Source organism: Tachyglossus aculeatus, chromosome 11 (assembly GCF_015852505.1).
Source record: "Tachyglossus aculeatus isolate mTacAcu1 chromosome 11, mTacAcu1.pri, whole genome shotgun sequence".
Classification (NCBI taxonomy): Eukaryota; Metazoa; Chordata; class Mammalia; order Monotremata; family Tachyglossidae; genus Tachyglossus; species Tachyglossus aculeatus.
In genome coordinates, this window is record NC_052076.1 from 14,135,880 (window position 1) to 14,156,607 (window position 20,728).

General features: G+C 54.8%; 1 protein-coding gene across 1 annotated transcript in view; it reads right to left on the reverse strand.

Annotated features, from left to right (window-relative positions):
• The window catches only part of SRCIN1 (SRC kinase signaling inhibitor 1), a 118,005-nt gene that overhangs the window by 49,164 nt on the left and 48,113 nt on the right, over positions 1-20,728 (reverse strand). The window contains exons 2-3 of the mRNA XM_038753839.1: positions 19,479-19,792; positions 974-997 (exon numbers count right to left, since the gene is read on the reverse strand). Of these exons, the coding sequence (XP_038609767.1) occupies positions 974-997; positions 19,479-19,792 (338 nt within the window). The remainder of the gene's footprint in view (positions 1-973; positions 998-19,478; positions 19,793-20,728) is intronic.

Consider the following 20,728-nt stretch of genomic DNA (forward strand, 5'->3'; position numbering starts at 1 on the left):
GCACTGTTCTAAGCGCTGGTAATAATAATAACAATGATGGCATTTGTTAAGCGCTTACTATGTGCAGAGCACTGTTCTAAGCGCTGGGGGGATACAAGGTGATCAAGTTGCCCCACGTGGGGCTCACCGTCTTAATCCCGATTTTACAGATGAGGTAACTGAGGTTCAGAGAGGTTAAGTGACTTGCCCAAGGTCGCACAGAAGACAGGTGGTGGAGTCGGGATTCGAACCCATGACCTCTGACTCCAAAGCCCAGGTAGAGAAGCCACGCTGCTTCTCTAGATACAAGGTAATTAGGTTGCCCCACGTGGGGCTCACAGTCTTAATCCCCATTTTACAGACGAGGTAACTGAGGCCCAGGGAAGCGAAGCGACTTAATCGCCCAGCAGATCAGCGGCGGAGCCGGGATTAGAACCCGCGTCCCCTGACCGCCAAGCCCGGGTTCTTGCCACTGGCCGTGCTGCTTCTCCCGGCCTAGTGGGTGTCGGCCATGCCCGCCGAGCCAACCTGTATTTCCCAAGCGCTTAGTACAGTGCTCTGCACACAGTAAGCGCTCAATAAATATGATTGATTGATTGATTGATTGGGTGGTCCCGCCGGGGGTCAGGGGTCATCCGGGCCCTTCCCCTGCTGCGGACCTGGGCCGTGGGCGAGCAGCGGGGCTTGGGGATTCATTCAGTCGTGTTTATCGAGCGCTTGCTGTGTGCAGAGCACTGTACTAAGCGCTTGGGAAGTCCAAGTTGGCAACGTATAGAGACGGTCCCTACCCAACAGCGGGCTCCCAGTCTAGAAGGCTGTTGGTCAGGCCGGCCCCCACCGATGCCCCCGTGCCCGCGGCCCCGGCCGCCCCCGTCCCCCGCGGCCTGCGCCCCGGCCGGGCCCCGTCCCGCACACGCCAGCCTGTGCCCGCGCCCACGCGTGGGGGGCAAGCGCATGCGTGGGCCCAGAAGCGGGAGAAATCGGAGGTACTGACCTTAAAGCTCCAGTAGTTGGGTTGCTAACGGAAACGAGAGAAAACACCATTAAGACCCCGTTTTTGGGTTGGGGGGGCCTGCGAGGGGGGGACGGACTCTTCCCTGGAGCCCCCCAAGGCTGGGCTGAGGGGCGGAGGGCGGCTGACGGCCGCACCCCCTGCCCCGTCCTGATCCGGGGGTTGGGGGAAAAGGTGAGGAGAGCGCCCTAAATTCCAGGAAGGGATGAGGAAGAAGGGGTCATGCCCCCAGTCCTCTCCATCCCGCCGCTACGGAAAGCATCCGTTCCTCGGGGGGCTTGGGTGGGGGTCTCCCAGTACATCCCCTTTCGCCCCAAGAGTTAGGAGCCTCCCTCTAGACGGCCCCGAACCCGGATCCGAGTGAGATGAGAGAGAAGGCCGCACGGTGTGGACGGCGGGCCCTCTGCCCGCAAGAGCCGGCGGGAGGACGAGAGAGGCGGCAGATGGCAGCGGCCCCGCCGGGGGCCTGGCACGGGGGGCCTGCCCCTCATGCCCCCCGACCAGAGCCGGCCCACCCAAGGCCGGGGACGGGGGAGGCTTGGAGGGCACCGTGCCAGGGCACGGGAGGGGAAGGGAGGATGCGGCGTTGGGGGGTCAGGGTGGGCACCGCAATGGCGGACGACGGTAGTCCAGTGCCAACGAAAGCGGGCGCGCCCGGCGGGTTGGGGGGCCGGCAGCCCGGACCCACGTGGGCGGTGGGGCGGGTGACGACCACATGGAAGGACACAAGGGGACGGAGAGGGGCGGGGGGACGGAGCTGATTGGAATGGGAGTCATGTCCGCGCAGCTCAGCAATGATGAAAGGCCCTGCAGAGGACGGAGAGCTTCCTCGACACACACACACACGCCGAGATGCATATTGTCACAAAGCCACACGCACATCTACGGGCAGGCTGAGGCCACAGGGCCCGAGATCAATGCCGCCACAAACACACACGCACATCTACGGGCAGGCTGAGGCCACCGGGCCCGAGATCAATGCCGCCACAAACACACACGCGCGCAAGATGTAGTCCCAGACGTACGGGCAGAAAGGGACACAGGGACCGAGATACATACTGTCACAGACACACCAACACGCACACGCCCATCCAAGCAGTCGGGGCCACAGAGAGCAAGACCCAAACAGGCGGAAACGGACACACGCCCAGAGAAGCAGAGACGCAGACACACACACAACCAGACACCCGGGCAGACACACAGACGCTCACACACGCAGAGACAGGCACATACACGCGCAGGGCCTGACACCCAGAGAGACGGATTTTGCACACACTCAGAGACGCAAACGGGTAGAGGTACGCACGTAGACACAATCAGAGTCCCCCGCACAAATTGCTGATGTGTTGGACCTTCCCAAGCGCTCAGTACAGTGCTCTGCACACGGTTGGCGCTCAATAACTACTAGTGAACGCAACAGGGGTGAAGACGCGAGTCCACAAATACAAACGGACTCCGGGCGACAGCCGGAGCCCGAAGACACAGACTCACGGTGTCACAAATCCACCGAGACCCAGAGTCGCTGACCCACTCGGAGACACGCAGAGAAAACATCGGGACACACAGACGCAGGCACAAGATGGAGACGGGAATGCTACCAACGCACGCACCCACTACAACACACACAATCAGACGGAACGACACAACGTCGCCCGTGCTCCCCTGCCGACTAGGTGCCCACATGCCAGACGTCTGGAAGAGATGACGGCGGGTTAGAGGGGGGGGAAAAGACCCCAAAGAGGCGACAGGTGAGTAAAGAAACCAGACGGCGGGTGAGTAAGAGCTCGGGGATAAGCAGCCGTGCCAACCCTTCCTCTGCGAGCAGCCCCGCCACCCGATACTGGCCCTAACCCCACTCATCAGCCCATTTCCCTGAAGGGGTGACTGAGGTCCATGAAGCGGGTAGGACGCTCCACGGAGAGCCTCTGAGGCCCCTTCCTCTCCAGAGACCCAGCAGTCGCGTTCCCCTCTACACTGGGCTGGGGGTGGCAATGTCTCCGACACACTCGAGTCCTCGGGCCCCTAGACGGAGTCCTAGATATATATATATATATATATATATATATATATATATATATATATATATATATATATATATATATATATATATATATATATAAATACACATATACATATATATACATATATACACATATATATACATATATACATATATATACACATATATAAATACGTACAAACATATATACATATATATACATATATATACATATATAATACGTACAGACATATATACATATATATGTGTATATATATATGTATATATGTCTGTACGTATTTATATATGTATATATATATATGTATATATGTTTGTACGTATTTATTACTCTATTTTACTTGTACATATTCTATTTATTTTATAATAATAATAATACTGATGGCATTTATTAAGCGCTTACTATGTGCAAAGCACTGTTCTCAGCACTGGGGAGGTTACAAGGTGATCCGGTTGTCCCACGGGGGGGCTCACAGTTTTCACCCCCATTTTACGGATGAGGAAACTGAGACCCAGAGAAGGGCTCACAGTTTTCACCCCCATTTCCCAGATGAGGAAACTGAGACCCAGAGAAGTGAAGTGACTTGCCCCAAGTCACCCAGCTGACAACTGGCAGAGCCGGCATTTGAACCCACGACCTCTGACTCCAAAGCCCGGGCTCCTTTCCACCGAGCCCCGCTGCTTCTCATGTGCCAACATTTTATTTTGTCAATATGTTTGGTTTTGTTCTCTGTCTCCCCCTTCTAGACTGTGAGCCTGCTGTTGGGTAGGGACCGTCTCTAGATGTTGCCAACTTGGACTTCCCAAGTGCTTAGTCCAGTGCTCTGCACACAGTAAGCACTCAATAAATACGATTGATTGATTGATTGATTGATTGATTAGAGATGCCCGAGAGCGGCAACCAGGTTCTCCACCCCAGCGCCCGGGCCGGGGAGCACCCTTCCCTCCAGCCCCAAAGCGAGTTACGATCGTCCCCGCTGGCGTCCTCCCCTTTTTGGGGTTTTCGCCCAAGGCCGGATCCCACCCTGGTGGAGTTTTCTCAATCAATCAATCAATCAATCAATCAATCGTATTTATTGAGCGCTTACTGTGTGCAGAGCACTGTACTAAGCGCTTCTGAAGGCTGAAGAACCAGAGGAGAGCTGCCCACGAACCAGATGTCACCAGCCCCGGCTGACCCCTGAAGGGGGAAAAGAGGCATCTAGGTTCTCGGCGGGTTGAGGCGGCCCAGCCTTGCCCTTAAGCGCTCAGTACAGTGCTCTGCACACAGTAAGCGCTCAACAAATACGACTGAATGAAAGAAGCCGTGCCCACCCTCTTTGTCCCCCCGCAACCAGCGCCCATGTGGCACAGACTTGGGGGACGGCAGCTCCGCGGACACTGGCTTGGTAGAGACCTTGGGCACACTCAGATGCCCCAGGAGCCTGGGCATCCGAAGGCCACGGGTTCTAATCCCGGCTTCGCCACGTGTCTGCCGTGTGACCTCGGGCAAGTCACTTCACTTCTCTGGGCCTCGGTTACCTCATCTGTAAAACGATGATGATGATGATGGCATGTATTAAGCGCTTACTACGTGCAGAGCACTGTTCTAAGCGCTGATAATGGCATTTGTTAAGCGCTTACTATGCGCAAAGCGCTGTTCTAAGTGCTGGGGAGGTTACAAGGTGATCAGGTTGTCCCTCGGGGGACTCGGTTTTAATCCCCATAACTGAGGCACAGAGAAGTGAAGTGACTTGCCCAAAGTCACACAGCCGACGGTTGGCGGAGCGGGATTCGAACCCATGACCTCTGCCTCCAAAGCCTGTGCTCTTCCCACTGGGCCACGCTGCTTCTCAATGAGAGGGTGGAATTCCCTGAATTCCTGATTCCACGGGCCTTGGCTCAGAACCTTTTCCCAAAGAGAACGGGGGCCGGGGGTTGAAGAGACGGAAGGAGCCCAGCGTCCCGGGGTTCTCAGCCGGCATAGCCCGTCACCTCCTGGTGCCAATCAATCAATCAATCGTATTTATTGAGCGCTTACTGTGTGCAGAGCACTGCACTAAGCACTTGGGAAGCACAAGCTGGCAACATATAGAGACGGTCCCTACCCAACAGTGCCAGATATGGTTGCCCAGGCGTCCTCCGGGTGTGTCCAGCGTCAGTTCCTGGAGTCAGACCCTTGTCCTCAGGGGTGTGGGAGGAAGCCATCATCATCATCATCATCAATCGTATTTATTGAGCGCTTACTGTGTGCACAGCACTGTACTAAGCGCTTGGGAAGTCCAAGTTGGCAACATATAGAGACAGTCCCTACCCAACAGTGGGCTCACAGTCTAGAAGGGGGAGACAGAGAACAAAACCAAACATACTAACAAAATAAAATAAATAGAATAGATATGTACAAGTAAAATAAATAAATAGAGTAATAAATATGTACAGACATATATATACAGGTGCTGTGGGGAAGGGAAGGAGGTAAAATGAGGGGATGGAGAGGGGGACGAGGGGAAGAGAAAGGAAGGGGCCCCGTGTGGGAAGGCCTCCTGGAGGAGGTGAGCTCTCAGTAGGGCCTTGAAGGGAGGAAGAGAGCGAGCTTGGCAGATGGGCAGAGGGATTGGGGGCATTCCAGGCCCGGGGGAGGACGGGGGCCGGGGGTCGATGGCGGGACAGGCGAGAACGAGGCCTAACGGTGAGGAGATTAGCGGTGGCAGAGGAGCGGAGGGTGCGGGCTGGGCTGGACAAGGAGAGAAGGGAGGGGAGGTAGGTAAGCCAGTACCCCTGTTATCCACGGGCTCAAATCCTTGGGCATCTCCTGACAAATCCCCAACTCACTAAGCCCGGGGGGGCATCGAGACCAGGACGGGTAGGGACCGTCTCTATATGTTTCCAACTTGTACTTCCCAAGCGCTTAGTCCAGTGCTCTGCACACAGTAAGCGCTCAATAAATACGACTGATTGATTGAGAAGCAGGGTGAGAGGGGCGCCGCCTCCGCACCACCCCAGGCCCCCTCTGTCTGACCCTGGATGGTGCCACCCCACCCCCGGCACATCCCCCGGGGAGCCAGTCAACCCCACAGGTGGGCAGGACAGAACACGGGCCTGGGCTTCGCCACCTGTCTGCCGTGTGACCTCGGGCAAGTCACTTCACTGCTCCGGGCCTCGGTTACCTCATCTGGAAAATGGGGACTAAGACTGTGAGCTCCATGCGGGACAGGGACTGGGTCCAGTCTGATCTATCCCATTGCTTAGGACAGTGCTTGGCACACACTAAGCGCTGAGCCCGCTGTTGGGTAGGGACCGTCTCTATGTGTTGCCAACTTGGACTTCCCAAGCGCTTAGTCCAGTGCTCTGCACACAGTAAGCGCTCAATAAATACGATTGAATGAATGAACTTCTCCATGCCTCAGTTCCTCCTCCCCCTCGCCACCCCCCCACCTTACCTCCTTTCCTTCCCCACAGCACCTGGATATATCTTTGTACGTATTTATTACTCTGTCTATTTTACTTTTACATATTCTATTTATTTTATTTGGTTAATATGGTTTGTTCTCTGTCTTCCCCTTCTAGACTGTGAGCCCGCTGTTGGGTAGGGACCATCTCTAGATGTTGCCAGCCTGTACTTCCCCAGCTCTTAGTCCAGTGCTCTGCACACAGTAAGCGCTCAATAAATACGATTGAATGAATGAATGAATGAGAACCATCATCGTTATTACGAGTATTATCACTCCTGCCAAGTGACACTCAGGGCAAAGGGGAAGAAAAACTATCTCCTGAGGGCAGGGGCGGGTCCGGGTTGGAACCAGAGCTTCGAGGCTCTGTTACCCCTCCACCCTGGATCCCAGGGTGACAGGTTGAAGCAGCGTGGCTCGGTGGAAAGAGCCCGGGCTCTGGAGTCGGAGGTCACGGGTTCGAATCCCGCTCTCCCACATGTCGGCTGTGTGACCTTGGGCGAGTCACTTAACTTCTCTGAGCCTCAGTTGCCTCATCTGTAAAATGGGGATTAAGACTGTGAACCCCACATGGGGCAACCTGATCACTTTGTATCCCCTCCCAGCGCTTAGAACAGTGCTTTGCAGACAACCTGATCACCCGGTAACCGCCCCAGCGCTTAGAACAGTGCTTTGTGCATAGTAAGCGCTTAACAAATGCCATCATTATTATTATTATTATTATTGATAGGATGGGATTATTTGGATAGAGCCTACAGAACAACACAACCTGTATATATGTATATATGTTTGTACATATTTATTACTCTATTTATTTATTTATTTATTTTACTTGTACATATCTATTCTATTTATTTTATTAGTATGCTTGGTTTTGTTCTCTGTCTCCCCTTTTTAGACTGTGAGCCCACTGTTGGGTAGGGACTGTCTCTAGATGTGGCCAATTTGTACTTCCCAAGCGCTTAGTACAGTGCTCTGCACATAGTAAGCGCTCAATAAATACGATTGGTGATGATGCTGATGATATAGTAAGCGCTTAACAAATGCCAATATCATCATCATCATCATCATCTCATCCATCCCTCTGCCTCTGGGCTGGATGATTCCTCCTCCGGCCCTGAAAGCCTCCCTTCTCGCTCCAAGTCTCCGAAGCAAGGGACGGATCCGTTTCCCAACGCCTCCGGCCCCAGCGACTCACCGAACCCTTGGAAATCCTTCCTCTGCCTCTCTCCTGCTGCCATTTCCCGGAGGAAATATCGAGTAGGATCCCCTTTCCCGGGAGCGGTAAGAATAAATAATTCAACGGCGCCAAGAGGTGGGGACTTGGATTTGCTCCCTTTTTTCCTCCTGCACTCATCCCTAATTCATTTGTATCTATATCCATGCCTGTCTCCTCAGCTCCTTGTGGGCGGGCATGTTGTTATAGGGTCATCATCATCATCAATCGTATTTATTGAGCGTTTACTGTGTGCAGAGCACTGTACTAAGCGCTTGGGAAGTACAAGTTGGCAACATATAGAGACGGTCCCTACCCAACGTCCTGTCCCAAGCGTAGTCCAGTGCTCCGCGCACGGTAAGGGCCCGATAAATATAACCGATAGACGGACTGCACTTCTGGAGATATCTGTAACTCATTTATTTATTTCTACTAACGTAAGTCTCCCCCTCTAGACAGTAATAATAATAATAATAATAATAATAATAATGACATTTATTAAGTGCTTACTATGTGCAAAGCACTGTTCTAAGCACTGGGGAGGTTACAAGGTTATCAGGTTGTCCCAAGGGGCTCACAGTCTTGATCCCCATTTTACAGATGAGGTAACTGAGGCCCAAATGCTAGCTGTGGGCAGGGAACGGGTCTCTTTAAGGTCACAAGTGTCCTCTCTCAATCTCTGGTCCAGTGCTCTGCACACAGTCAGCGCTCTAGCCTGTGAGCCCGCTGTTGGGTCGGGACCGTCTCTATATGTTGCCAACTTGGACTTCCCAAGCGCTTAGTACAGTGCTCTGCACACAGTGAGCGCTCAATAAATACGACTGAATGATAAATACGATTAAATGAACGATCGCTTAGAGCGCTTTGTACATAGTAAGCCCTTAATAAATGCTATTTTTTTAAAAAAAGTACTTCCCAAGCTCTTAGTCCAGTGCTCTGCACACAGTGAACGCTCAATAAATACGATTGAATGATATATACGATCGAATGAACAATCGCTTCGAGCGCTTGGAACAGTGCTTTGCACATAGTAAGCGCTTAATAAATGCTATTTAAAAAAAAATGTACTTCCCAAGCTCTTAGTCCAGTGCTCTGCACACAGTAAGCACTCAATAAATACGACTGAATGATAAATACGATCGAATGAACGATCGCTTGGAGCGCCTGGAACAGTGCTTTGCACATAGTAAGCGCTTAATAAATGCTATTTTTTTAAAAGAATGAATGGTGTGGGGGGAGAAGGGACCAGGATACCCTAGGGGGGGATCTCAAAGGCCTTGGGATACCACTCCTATTGAATGATAAATACGATCGAATGAACGATCGCTTAGAGCGCTTAGAACAGTGCTTTGCACATAGTAAGCACTTAATAAATGCTATTTTTTTAAAAAAAAAATGAATGGTGTGGGGGGAGAAGGGATCAGGATACCCTAGGGGGGATCTCAAAGGCTTTAGGATACCACTCCTATTGAATGATAAATACGATCGAATGAATGATCGCTGAGAGCGCTTAGAACAGTGCTTTGCACATAGTAAGCGCTTAATAAATGCTATTTTTTTTAAAAAAAAAATGAATGGTGTTGGGGGAGAAGGGATCAGGATACTCTAGGGGGGATCTCAAAGGCCTTAGGATACCACTCCTATTGAATGATAAATACGATCGAATGAACGATCGCTTAGAGTGCTTAGAACAGTGCTTTGCACATAGTAAGCACTTAATAAATGCTATTTTTTAAAAAATGAATGGTGTGGGGGGAGAAGGGATCAGGATTCCCTAGGGGGGGGATCTCAAAGGCCTTAGGATACCACTCCTATTGAATGATAAATACGATCGAATGAATGATCGGTTAGAGCGCTTAGAACAGTGCTTTGCACATAGTAAGCACTTAATAAATGCTATTTTTAAAAAAATGAATGGTGTGGCGGGGGGAGAAGGGATCAGGATTCCCTGGGGAGGGGATCTCAAAGGCCTTAGGATACCACTCCTAGGTGGCAGGTCCTGGGAAAGGATCCCCGGAGTCCTGGCTCTGGGGCGACCAGTTCCTGCTTCTGTCCCCCAAAGTCCCCCAAGGTGTCCCTGCCCCCCATCCCGCGTGGCTCAGTGGAAAGAGCCCGGGCTTTGGAGTCGGAGGTCATGGGTTCAAATCCCAGCTCTGCCACTTCTCAGCTGTGTGGCTTTGGGCAAGTCACTTCACTTCTCTGGGCCTCGGTGACCTCATCTGTCAAATGGGGATGAAGACTGGGAGCCCAACGAGGGACAACCTGATCACCTTGTGTCCTCCCCAGTGCTTAGAACAGTGCTTCGCACGTAGTCAGCGCATAATAAATGCCATCATTTAATGAATGCTCCAGGGGACAACCTGATCACCTTGCATCCTCCCCAGCGCTTAGAGCAGTGCTTCGCACATAGTAAGTGCATAATAAATGCCATCATTTAATAAATGCTCCATGGGACAACCTGATCACCTTGCATCCTCCCCAGCGCTTAGAGCAGTGCTTCGCACATAGTAAGTGCATAATAAATGCCATCGTTTAATAAATGCTCCATGGGACAACCTGATCACCTTGTATCCTCCCCAGCGCTTAGAACAGTGCTTTGCACATAGTAAGTGCATAATAAATACCATCATTTAATAAATTCCCCATGGGACAACCTGATCACCTTGTATCCTCCCCAGCGCTTAGAACAGTGCTTCGCACGTAGTCAGCGCGTAATAAATGCCATCATTTAATGAATGCCCCATGGGACAACCTGATCACCTTGTATCCTCCCTAGCGCTTAGAACAGTGCTTCGCACGTAGTCGGCGCATAATAAATGGCATCATTTAATGAATGCCCCATGGGACAACCTGATCACCTTGTATCCTCCCTAGCGCTTGGAACAGTGCTTCGCACGTAGTCGGCGCATAATAAATGGCATCATTTAATGAATGCCCCATGGGACAACCTGGTCACCTTGTAACCTCCCCAGCGCTTAAAACAGTGCTTTGCACATAGTAAGTGCATAATAAATGGCATCATTTAATAAATGCCCCATGGGACAACCTGATCACCTTGCAACCTCCCCGGCGCTTAGAGCAGTGCTTCGCACGTAGTCAGCGCCTAATAAATGCCATCATTTCATGAATGCCCCAGGGGACAACCTGATCACCTTGCATCCTCCCCAGCGCTTAGAGCAGTGCTTCGCACATAGTCAGCGCGTAATAAATGGCATCATTTCATGAATGCTCCAGGGGACAACCTGATCACCTTGCATCCTCCCCAGCCCTTCGAGCAGTGCTTCGCACGTAGTCAGCGCCTAATAAATGCCATCATTTCATGAATGCCCCAGGGGACAACCTGATCACCTTGCATCCTCCCCGGCGCTTAGAACAGTGCTTCGCACGTAGTCAGCGCCTAATAAATGGCATCATTTAATGAATGCTCCAGGGGACAACCTGGTCACCTTGTAGCATCCTCCCCGGCGCTTAGCACATAGTCAGCGCATAATAAATGCCATCATCATGATTATTATTATTATTATTATCCCCCCCCGCTCCGCGGGCTCTGGAGAGAGGCCGGAGGTGCCCCCCCCCTGAGCCAGGCGGGTGCCCAGGATGGCAGGGGCGGAGAAGATGGATGCCCTGCCCGTGCCAAGGTGACTGACAGATGTCCCGGTGCCCGGGGGTGATGGGGGGGGGCAGGGACACCCGGGGCGGCCGCCCCCCCCCCCCCCGGCCCCCGGCCCCCGGCCCCCGTTACCTGCGGCCCCAGGCTCCTCTCCTCTCCGCTCCGCGCGCGCCCCCGCCCCCCCGCGCGCCCCCGCCGCGGTCGCCACGGCAACCGGGACTCCGCCGGGCCCGCGCCCCCCGCCCCCCCCCGCGCGGACACGCGCACGCGGACACGCGCACGCGGACACGCGCACGCGGACACGCGCACGCGGACACGCGCCCGCGCGCGCTCCGGGGCGGCGGCGGCGGCGGCGGCCCCGCCCCTTTGGGGTCCGCCTCTCTGGGCGGCCGGCGCAGCGGGAGGGATGGGGGTTAGAGCGGGTGGCCCCAAGGGGGACGACACAGGGCGCCTATCACACCCCACCCCCCGCCCTCTCTGACGGTCTCTCTCATCTCTTTCATCTCCCCGTCTCTCCATCTCCCTCCTTTTCTCTCTTTCCGTCTCTCCTCTCTCCCTCCGTCTCTTTCTTTCCCTCTCCCTCTCCCTCTCTCTTTTTGCCTCTCTTTCATCTCTCCGTCTCTCCATCTCCCCCTTTTTGTCTCTTTCTGTCTCTCCCTCTCCCTCTGTCTCTTTTTGCCTCTTTCATCTCTCCGTCTCTCCATCTCCCTCTTTTTGTCTCTTTCTGTCTCTCCCTCTCCCTCTGTCTCTTTCTGCCTTTCTCTCATCTCTCCGTCTCTCCATCTCCCTCCTTTTCTCTCTTTCCGTCTCCCCTCTCTCCCTCCGTCTCTTTCTGCCCCTCTCCCTCTGTCTCTCTTTTTGCCTCTCTTTCATCTCTCCGTCTCTCTATCTCCCTCTTTTTGTCTCTTTCCTTCTCCCCTCTCTCCCTCTGTCTCCTTCTGCCCACCTGTCTCCCTCTTTTTGCCTCATCTCTCCGTCTATCTCCCTCTTTTTGTCTCTTTCCGTCTCTCCCTCTCCCTCTCTCTTTTTGCCTCTCTTTCATCTCTCCGTCTCTCCATCTCCCTCTTTTTGTCTCTTTCCGTCTCTCCCTCTCCCTCTCTCTTTTTGCCTCTCTTTCATCTCTCCGTCTCTCTCCCTCTTTTTGTCTCTTTCTGTCTCTCCTCTCTCCCCCTGCCTGTCTCTTTCTGCCCCTCTGTCTCTCCTCTTTTTGCCTCTCATCTCTCCGTCTCCCTCCCTCTTTTTGTCTGTCTCTCCTCTCTCCCTCTGTCTGTCTCTTTCTGCCCCTCTGCGTCTTTTCCTCTGTCTGTCTCTTTTTGCCTCTCTTTCATCTCCATCTCTCTGTCTCCTTCTTTTTGTCTCTTTCTGTCTCTCCTCTCTCCCTCTGTCTGTCTCTTTCTGCCCCTGTCTCTTTCCCTCGGTCTCTCTCTTTTTGCCTCTCTTTCATCTCTCTGTCTCCCTCTGTTTCTTTCCCTCTGTCTCTCTTTTTGCCTCTCTTTCATCTCTCCGTCTCTCTGTCTCCCTCTTCTTGTCTCTCTCCCTCTGTCTCTCATGTATCTCTTTCTCCATCTCTGTCTCCCTCTTTTTGTCTCTCTGTCTCTCCTCTGTCTCTTCTCTCTCCCTCTGTCTCTCTCTTTCTGCCCCTCTGTCTCTTTCCCTCTGTCTCTCTCTTTTTGCCACTCTTTCATCTCTTTCTCTCTCCATCTCCCCCTTTTTGTCTCTGTCTCTCCTCTCTCTCACCCTCTGTCTCTTTCTCTTTCTACCTCTCTGTCTCTCCCCTCTCTCTCTTTCTCCCTTTCTCTCTCCGTCTCTCATCTCCCTCTTTTTGTCTCTTTCTGTCTCTCCTCTCTTTCCCTCTGTCTCTTCTCTCTCCCTCTGTCTGTCTCTTTCTGCACCTCTACCTCCTTCTGCCTCTCTTTCATCTCTCTCTCCATCTCCCTCTTTTTGTCTCTTTCTGTCTCTTCTCTCTCCCTCTGTCTGTCTCTTCTCTCTCCCTCTGTCTCTCTCTCTGCCTCTCTGTCTCTCTCCTCCCTCTGTCTCTCTCTTTCTGCCCCTTTCTCTCTCTCTATTTCTCTCTCCCTCTGCCTGTCTGTCTCTCTCTCTCTCCCGATCTCTCTCTTTCTGCCTCTCTGTCGTTCCTCTGTCTCTCCCCTCTCTCTCTCCCCCTCTGCCTCTCTATCTTCCTCCTTTTGTCTCTTTTTCTCTCTCTCTTTCTCCCTCTGTCTCTTCTCTGTCTCTCTCCTCTTTCTCTACCTCTGTCTCTTTCTGCCTCTCTTTTCTCTTTCTCTCGTCCCCTCTCTCTTTCTGCCTCTGCCTCTCCGTCTCCTCTGTCTCTCCCTCTCCCCCTTTCTGCCTCTCTGTCTCTCCCTGTCTCTTTCTGCCTCTCTTTTCTCTTTCTCTCTCCGTGTCTCTCTTTCTCTTTCTGCCTCTCTGTCTCTCCCTGTCACTCTCCCTCTTTCTCTGTCTTTCTGCTTCTCCGTCTGTCTCCTCTTTCTCTCTCTGTCTCTCCTTCTCTCCCCCTCTATTTCTGCCCCTTTCTCTCTATTTCTCTCTCCCTCTGTCTCTCTATCTCCCTCTTTTTGTCTCTCTTTTTCTCTCTCCTCTCTCTCCCTCTGTCTCTCTCTCTCTCTCTTTCTGCCTCTCTGTCTCTCCCTCTGTCTCTTCCTGCCTCTTTATCTCCCTCCTCTCTCTCTCTCCGTCTCTCTCTCTCCCTGCCTCACTTTCTCCTGTCTCTCTCCCCCTCTCTCTTTCCCTATCTCTCTCCCACTGTCTCTTTTCTCTCTCTTTCTCTTTAATAATAATAATGATGATGATGGTATTTGTTAAGCGCTTACTATGTGCCAAGCACTGTTCTAAGCGCTGGGGTAGATACGAGGTGATCAGGTTGTCCCACGTGGGGCTCACAATCTTCATCCCCATTTTACAGATGAGGTAACTGAGGCATAGGGAAGTTAAGTGACTGGCCCAAAGACACCCAGCTGACACGTGGCAGAGCCAGGATTAGAACCCACGATCTCGGGCTCCCAAGCCCGGGCTCTCTCCACTAAGCCACGCTGCTTCTCTTTCTGTCTGCCTGTCTCTCTGTCTCTCCCCCTCTTTCTCCTTTTCTGTCTGTCTCTCTCCTCTCTCTCATTCTCTGTCTCTGTCTCTCCTCTTTTTCTCTTTGTCTCTCTGTCTCTGTCTCTCCCTGTCTCCTCGCAATGTTCCAGGTCTCTGGGCAAAGCGCTCACTGCTCGTGGGTTGGAGCCTCCCTTCTTCCAGGCAGAGAGCGGCCCGATAGCTATGGCGATGGAGACCCCGACCCCCCTCCAACCAAACACACACACACTTTCACCTTCCTGGGCCTCAGTTTATCTCCCTGTGCACTGGGCATAATCCATGTCTCGGCCTCCCTCCCGGGCCCAGAGGGAAGACAAATCAAAGGCGAAGGGGGGTTGGGGGGAAGGCTGGTAATAACATTCATCATCATCATCATCATCATCATCATCATCATCATCATCACCACCATTAAGCCCAAATCTGCAGCTGCCACACACCGTCCTGGCCTCCTTCTCCTCCTCCTTCCCGCTCTGCCTGGATCCAGAATCAGGATCAGGAACAGGAGGAGGAAGTTTGCAGGGGCCTCGGGCGCTGTTTCCCCCCGCGAGTCCGGAGACCTTAAGCCCCCACTCTGGGTTTGCCGCCACCCCCATCCTGCCCCCAGAGTGAGCTCCTCATCTCAGATCCATTTTCCAGGCGGGGAAACTGAGGTCCGGCGAGGGGCGCGTCAGAGCCGGGGTGACCCCTCTCCGGCCACTGTGGAGGAGGCGGGAACCGCGGCAGCCCGGGCCTAGGAGCGGAGTCACCTGACCTCAACCTGCAGCACGAGGGATTGAGGGTAGCGCTGTATGGCGGGGACGGGACAGAGGGGGTGTTGCATGGCAGAGCGGGTCAAAGAGGGGAGCTTTGGCTCCCTGAAGATTCATTCATTCATTCATTCATCCAGTCGCATTTATTGAGCGCTTACTGTGTGCACAGCACTGTACTAAGCGCTTGGGAAGTCCAAGTTGGCAACATATAGAGATGGTCCCTACCCAACGGTGGGCTCGCAGTCTAGAGGATCCCAAAAGAGGCCCATGAGGGAAGCAGTAGGCGAGGAAAGATGCCCCCCGCTCCCCGGGCATCCTTCGGGGGCATTGGCCTGGTCCCGGAGCGAGGGCGAGTCCAACCCTTCCTCCCTGGGCCAAAGGCGCCGACCCCCTGGGCCGCCCCCCGTCAGGCCTCTGCAGGGGCGAGGGAGGGGACTCACCTCGGCAGGGGGGGGCGGAGTAGCAGTGGAGGTGGGAGCACAGGGAGCTGAGGAGACACACGTGGTCCACGGTCCAGCCGCCAACCTGTGTGCGACCAGGGGGAGGGGGGCGACGGGCACCCCGTTAGGGCCGGGGACGGGGGCGCGACCCCCGACGGCAGCAGCTGCCAGAGACCCGGGCCCAACGGGGGCCGTTGGCACGCCTGGACCGGAAGGCTTACTGCACCAGCCTTCTCTCTGATCTCCCATCCCCGTGTCTCTCTCCACTTCAATCCATACTTCATGCTGCTGCCCGGATTATTTTTGTCTAGAAACGCTCTGGGCATATTACTCCCCTCCTCAAAAATCTCCAGTGGCTACCAATCAATCTGCGCATCAGGCAGAAACTCCTCACCCTGGGCTTCAAGGCCGTCCATCCCCTCGCCCCCTCCTACCTCACCTCCCTTCTCTCCTTCTCCAGACCAGCGCACACCCTCCGCTCCTCCACCGCTAATCTCCTCACCGTTAGGCTTCGTTCTCGCCTGTCCCGCCGTCGACCCCCGGCCCACGTCCTCCCCCGGGCCTGGAATGCCCCCAATCCCTCTGCCCACCTGCCAAGCTAGCTCTCTTCCTCCCTTCAAGGCCCTGCTGAGAGCTCACCTCCTCCAGGAGGCCTTCCCACACTGAGCCCCTTCCTTCCTCTCCCCCTCGTCCCCCTCTCCATCCCCCCATCTTACCTCCTTCCCTTCCCCACGACACCTGTATATATGTATATATGTTTGTACATATTTATTACTCTATTTATTTCACTTGTACATATCTATTCTATTTATTTTATTTTGTTAGTATGTTTGGTTTTGTTCTCTGTCTCCCCCTTTTAGACTGTGAGCCCAATGTTGGGTGGGGACTGTCTCTATATGTTGCCAATTTGTACTTCCCAAGCACTTAGTCCAGTGCTCTGCACATAGTAAGCGCTCAATAAATACGATTGATGACGGGGCAGCCGGCTAATGCCCCCTTCCGTCTGCCCCTCGGGGCGGGTGGTGGCAGGCTGGCAAGCCTGAACCTCGCAAATCCTGCCCCTCCCCGGCCCCAGATCCGGGAGCAGCGTGCCTCGGTGGCTACAGTAGTGGCTAGCTAGTGGCTAGGGGATCCTCTAAGGCCTAGCTTAGTGGCAAGAGCCCCGGCTCGGGAGGCAACCGATCAATCGTATTTATTGAGCGCTTACTGTGCGCGGAGCACTGGACTGAGCGCTTGGGAAGTACAAGTTGGGAGCTGGAGGTCCCGCCTCCGCCACTCGGCAGCTGTGTGACTTTGGGCCAGTCGCTTCACTTCTCTGGGCCTCGGTTCCCTCATCTGGAAGATGGGGGTGAAGGCTGTGAGCCCCACCCGGGACAACCTGATGACCTTGTCCCTACCCCGGCGCTTAGAACAGTGCTTGGCACATTGTAAGCCCTTAACCGATACCATCATTAAGCGCTTAATACAGTGTTCTGCACACAGTAAGTGCTCAATAAATACGAATGAATGAATGAACGAATACAGCCCGGGCTTGGGAGTCGGAGGTCTTGGGTTCTAATCCCGGTCCCGCCACTTGTCAGCTGTGTGATTTTGGGTGAGTCACTTCACTTCTCTGTGCCTCAGTTCCCTCATCTGTAAAATGGGGATGAAGGCGGTGAGCCCCACGTGGGACAACCTGATATCCCTGCATCTCCCCCAGCGCTTAGAACAGTGCTTGGCACGTAGTAAGAGCTTAACAAATACCATCATTAAGCACTTAGTACAATGCTCTGCACACAGTAAGTGCTCAATAAATACAACCGAATGAATGAATGAATGAATAGAGCCCGGGCTTGGGAGTCAGAGGTCGTGGGTTCTAATCCCGGTTCCGCCACTTGTCAGCTGTGTGACTTTGGGCGAGTCACTTCACTTCTCTGGGCCTCAGTTCCCTCATCTGTAAAATGGGGATGAAGACGGTGAGCCCCACGTGGGACAACCTGATATCCCTGCATCTCCCCCAGCGCTTAGAACAGTGCTTGGCACGTAGTAAGAGCTTAACAAATACCATCATTAAGCACTTAGTACAATGCTCTGCACACAGTAAGTGCTCAATAAATACAACCGAATGAATGAATGAATGAATAGAGCCCGGGCTTGGGAGTCAGAGGTCGTGGGTTCTAATCCCGGTTCCGCCACTTGTCAGCTGTGTGACTTTGGGTGAGTCACTTCACTTCTCTGGGCCTCAGTTCCCTCATCTGTAAAATGGGGATGAAGACGGTGAGCCCCACGTGGGACAACCTGATATCCCTGCATCTCCCCCAGCGCTTAGAACAGTGCTTAGCACGTAGCAAGAGCTTAACAAATACCATCATTAAGCACTTGGTACAATGCTCAGCACACAGTAAGTGCTCAATAAATACGACCGAATGAATGAACGAATAGAGCCTGGGCTTGGGAGTCGGAGGTCGTGGGTTCTAATCCCGGTCCCGCCACTTGTCAGCTGTGTGACTTTGGGCGAGTCACTTCACTTCTCTGGGCCTCAGTTCCCTCGGCTGCAAAAAGGGGATGAAGACCGTGAGCCCCACGTGGGCCAACCCGATGACCCTGTATCTACCCCAGCGCTTAGAACAGTGCTTGGCACATAGTAAGCTCTTAACAAATACCATCACCGGCATCAGATCCCTTTCCCGGTCTGCACCACTCGGGGGTGAAGATGGATGGCGAAGGGGCGAGAGGTGGGGTGGTGGTGGTGGGGGGAATCCTCAGAAACGTTTCCCAAAGTCCAACTTGAGTCCAACTTATATGTTGCCAATCTGTACTTCCCAAGCGCTTAGTACAGTGCTCTGCACATAGGAAGCGCTCAATAAATACGATTGATGATGATGATGAACTGGAGTCACCCCTGCTGAGGAAATGGCAGCAGGAGGGACTGCTCTCGGTAAGGATTTCTTGCCAAGGCGGGGAAATCCTGGAGCGCACGGGGCTGTGGGGTCCCCGGGTGTGGAGACAGAGCTGTGGCCGGGGACGGGGAAGGAGGAGGAGGAGACAGGGGGATGGACGAGATGACCCCGAGGTCGCTACCAGATTGTAAACCTGTGCTCTGGGGGTCGGCCGCCGGGCCCCACGCCCCCTCACCGCCATTCCCGCCGCACCCACCGTCAGACAGAGACACGGACAGGACAGAGAGGGGTCCCCCAGATAACCCACCCCACGGGCAAGGCAGACTCGGCACTGGAAAACGCGGGGCGTCCTGGGAGAGCGGGTGGTGGGGTGGGTAGGCCTTTCCTTCCTCCCGCTTGCTCCCCTCCCCAGAAACACGGCTCCTCCCCGCCCCTCGCCCCCCAAACTCCAGCCACGCGTGTCCCGCCATCTCCCCACCCCTCTGGCGGCGGACCTGATTTCCGGGCAGGGGCGGGGCGGGCACTGCAAGGAAACGAGGCCCAGAGAAGGACAGACACCTGCCTGAGGTCACACAGCAAAAGGCGGCATCTCACGGGGGTCCGGGCCCCGCTCCCCGGTGGATGCGTTTCTGGAGCCTTAGCCCTGCCCTCGTCCAGGGACGGTCCCCCCACCTCGCTGAAGCGGGGTCCCCATAGGCCGTGCCCTCCCCCACAAAATTGATGCCACAGAAAGCGGGCCCCACATGGACCCCACGCTCAAACCAATCTACGCCCCCGCTGTTGCACTGGATTTTTCCCCAGACCCCCTCGGGAGATGGGGGGAGGTCAACGGGGGGAAGCCGGGACCACCCAAATGGCCCTGACGGGCCCGTCCTCGTTGAACTCAAGCTGGTAGAGTGGGACATGTTGGCACCCTGCTGCCCCCCACCATCCCCTTCCCGTCCCGGGCCCTCCGGTCAGGGGCCAAACGTGCCAGTCCCCTGCCTCCGGGCGCCCGGGATTCCCCCACCCGGCGGCTCCAGCCGGGCCTGTGGTGCCCGTGGGCGACTTACCTGGTCGCGGAGTCTCTCCTGCTGCCCTCGCAGGGCCAGGGCGTGCTGCGGGTACTTGTTCTTCAGGTGATCCATGAAGGCGTCCCGCTTCCGGTCCATGTCGGCCTTCTGCAGGCCGGTGAGGGCCTCGAGGCTCTGGGCGGCGATGACCGTGTGCCTCCGCTCGGACGTGTGCACCAGGCCCACGTTGGAGAAGCGACGGGCGCCGCCGCTGCCCCCGCCGCCGCCGCCGCCTCCGCCCAGCGTCCGGTACTCCCGTGGGTACTCGGCATCGTCGGCCGCGGAGATCATGTGCGGGCTGGTCCGCTCCGAATCTGCCGGGGCGGCGGGGCACGGTCAGCCGGGCGGGGAAGGGCACCCAACCCCCTCACACCCTCTGGCACCCCGGGACGGGGATGGGCACCAGTGCCAGCTTTCTGGACCAGTGACAGAGGGCACTGGGTCCCTTCTGGCTACTGGAAGGGGGGCACCTAAAGAAGGGAGGGCCAGTGCGGCCTGCTGCGGCCAGAGAGCCCACCGGGTCCCTTCTTCTCAGGGGAGGGGGCAGGAGGCTGCGCATGTGGGGTCTCGGGGCTCAATCTATCATATTTATTGAGCGCTTACTGTGTGCAGGGCACTGTACTAAGCGCTTGGGAAGTACAAGTTGGCAACATATAGAGACGATCCCTACCCAACAGCGGGCTCACGTCCCCCCAGTACCCTCCTCTCTCCCCATTTCTGCCACGCCGCCGTCACGGGCCTTAGCTGGTCTCCCACCAGTAGGACGGGAGTGAGGGGGCCTCGGCTTGGGGGGAAAGGAGGGGGTCTGATTTCTTCCCTAGATGCCGGACTCTGAGCAAGAAACTCGCAGGAGAGGGAGGGTGAGGCTGGCTGGGGGGCGGAGGGGGGGCCCACCTCCGTTCTGGGGAGACAGACGGACGGATGGAAGAGGCCTGGTGAAGACGAAAGGGGGAAATCAGCATGGAAAGAAATAAGAGGAGGAGGAGGGAAAAAAGGAGACGAGACAGAAAAGAGTCCAGGAGGTCATTCCCTCCCTCTCTCCAGTCCACCAGGTCAGATGGGCCGGAAAACTGGACAGACGGGGGGATGGGGCGACGCGGACAAAGCAAGACAGAAAGAGAGTAGGCGGGCGAGCGGCAACGGGGATGTCTTTTTCTCTCCCGACTCCCTGTCATCATCATCAATCGTATTTATTGAGCGCTTACTGTGTGCAGAGCACTGTACTAAGCGCTTGGGAAGTACAAATTGGC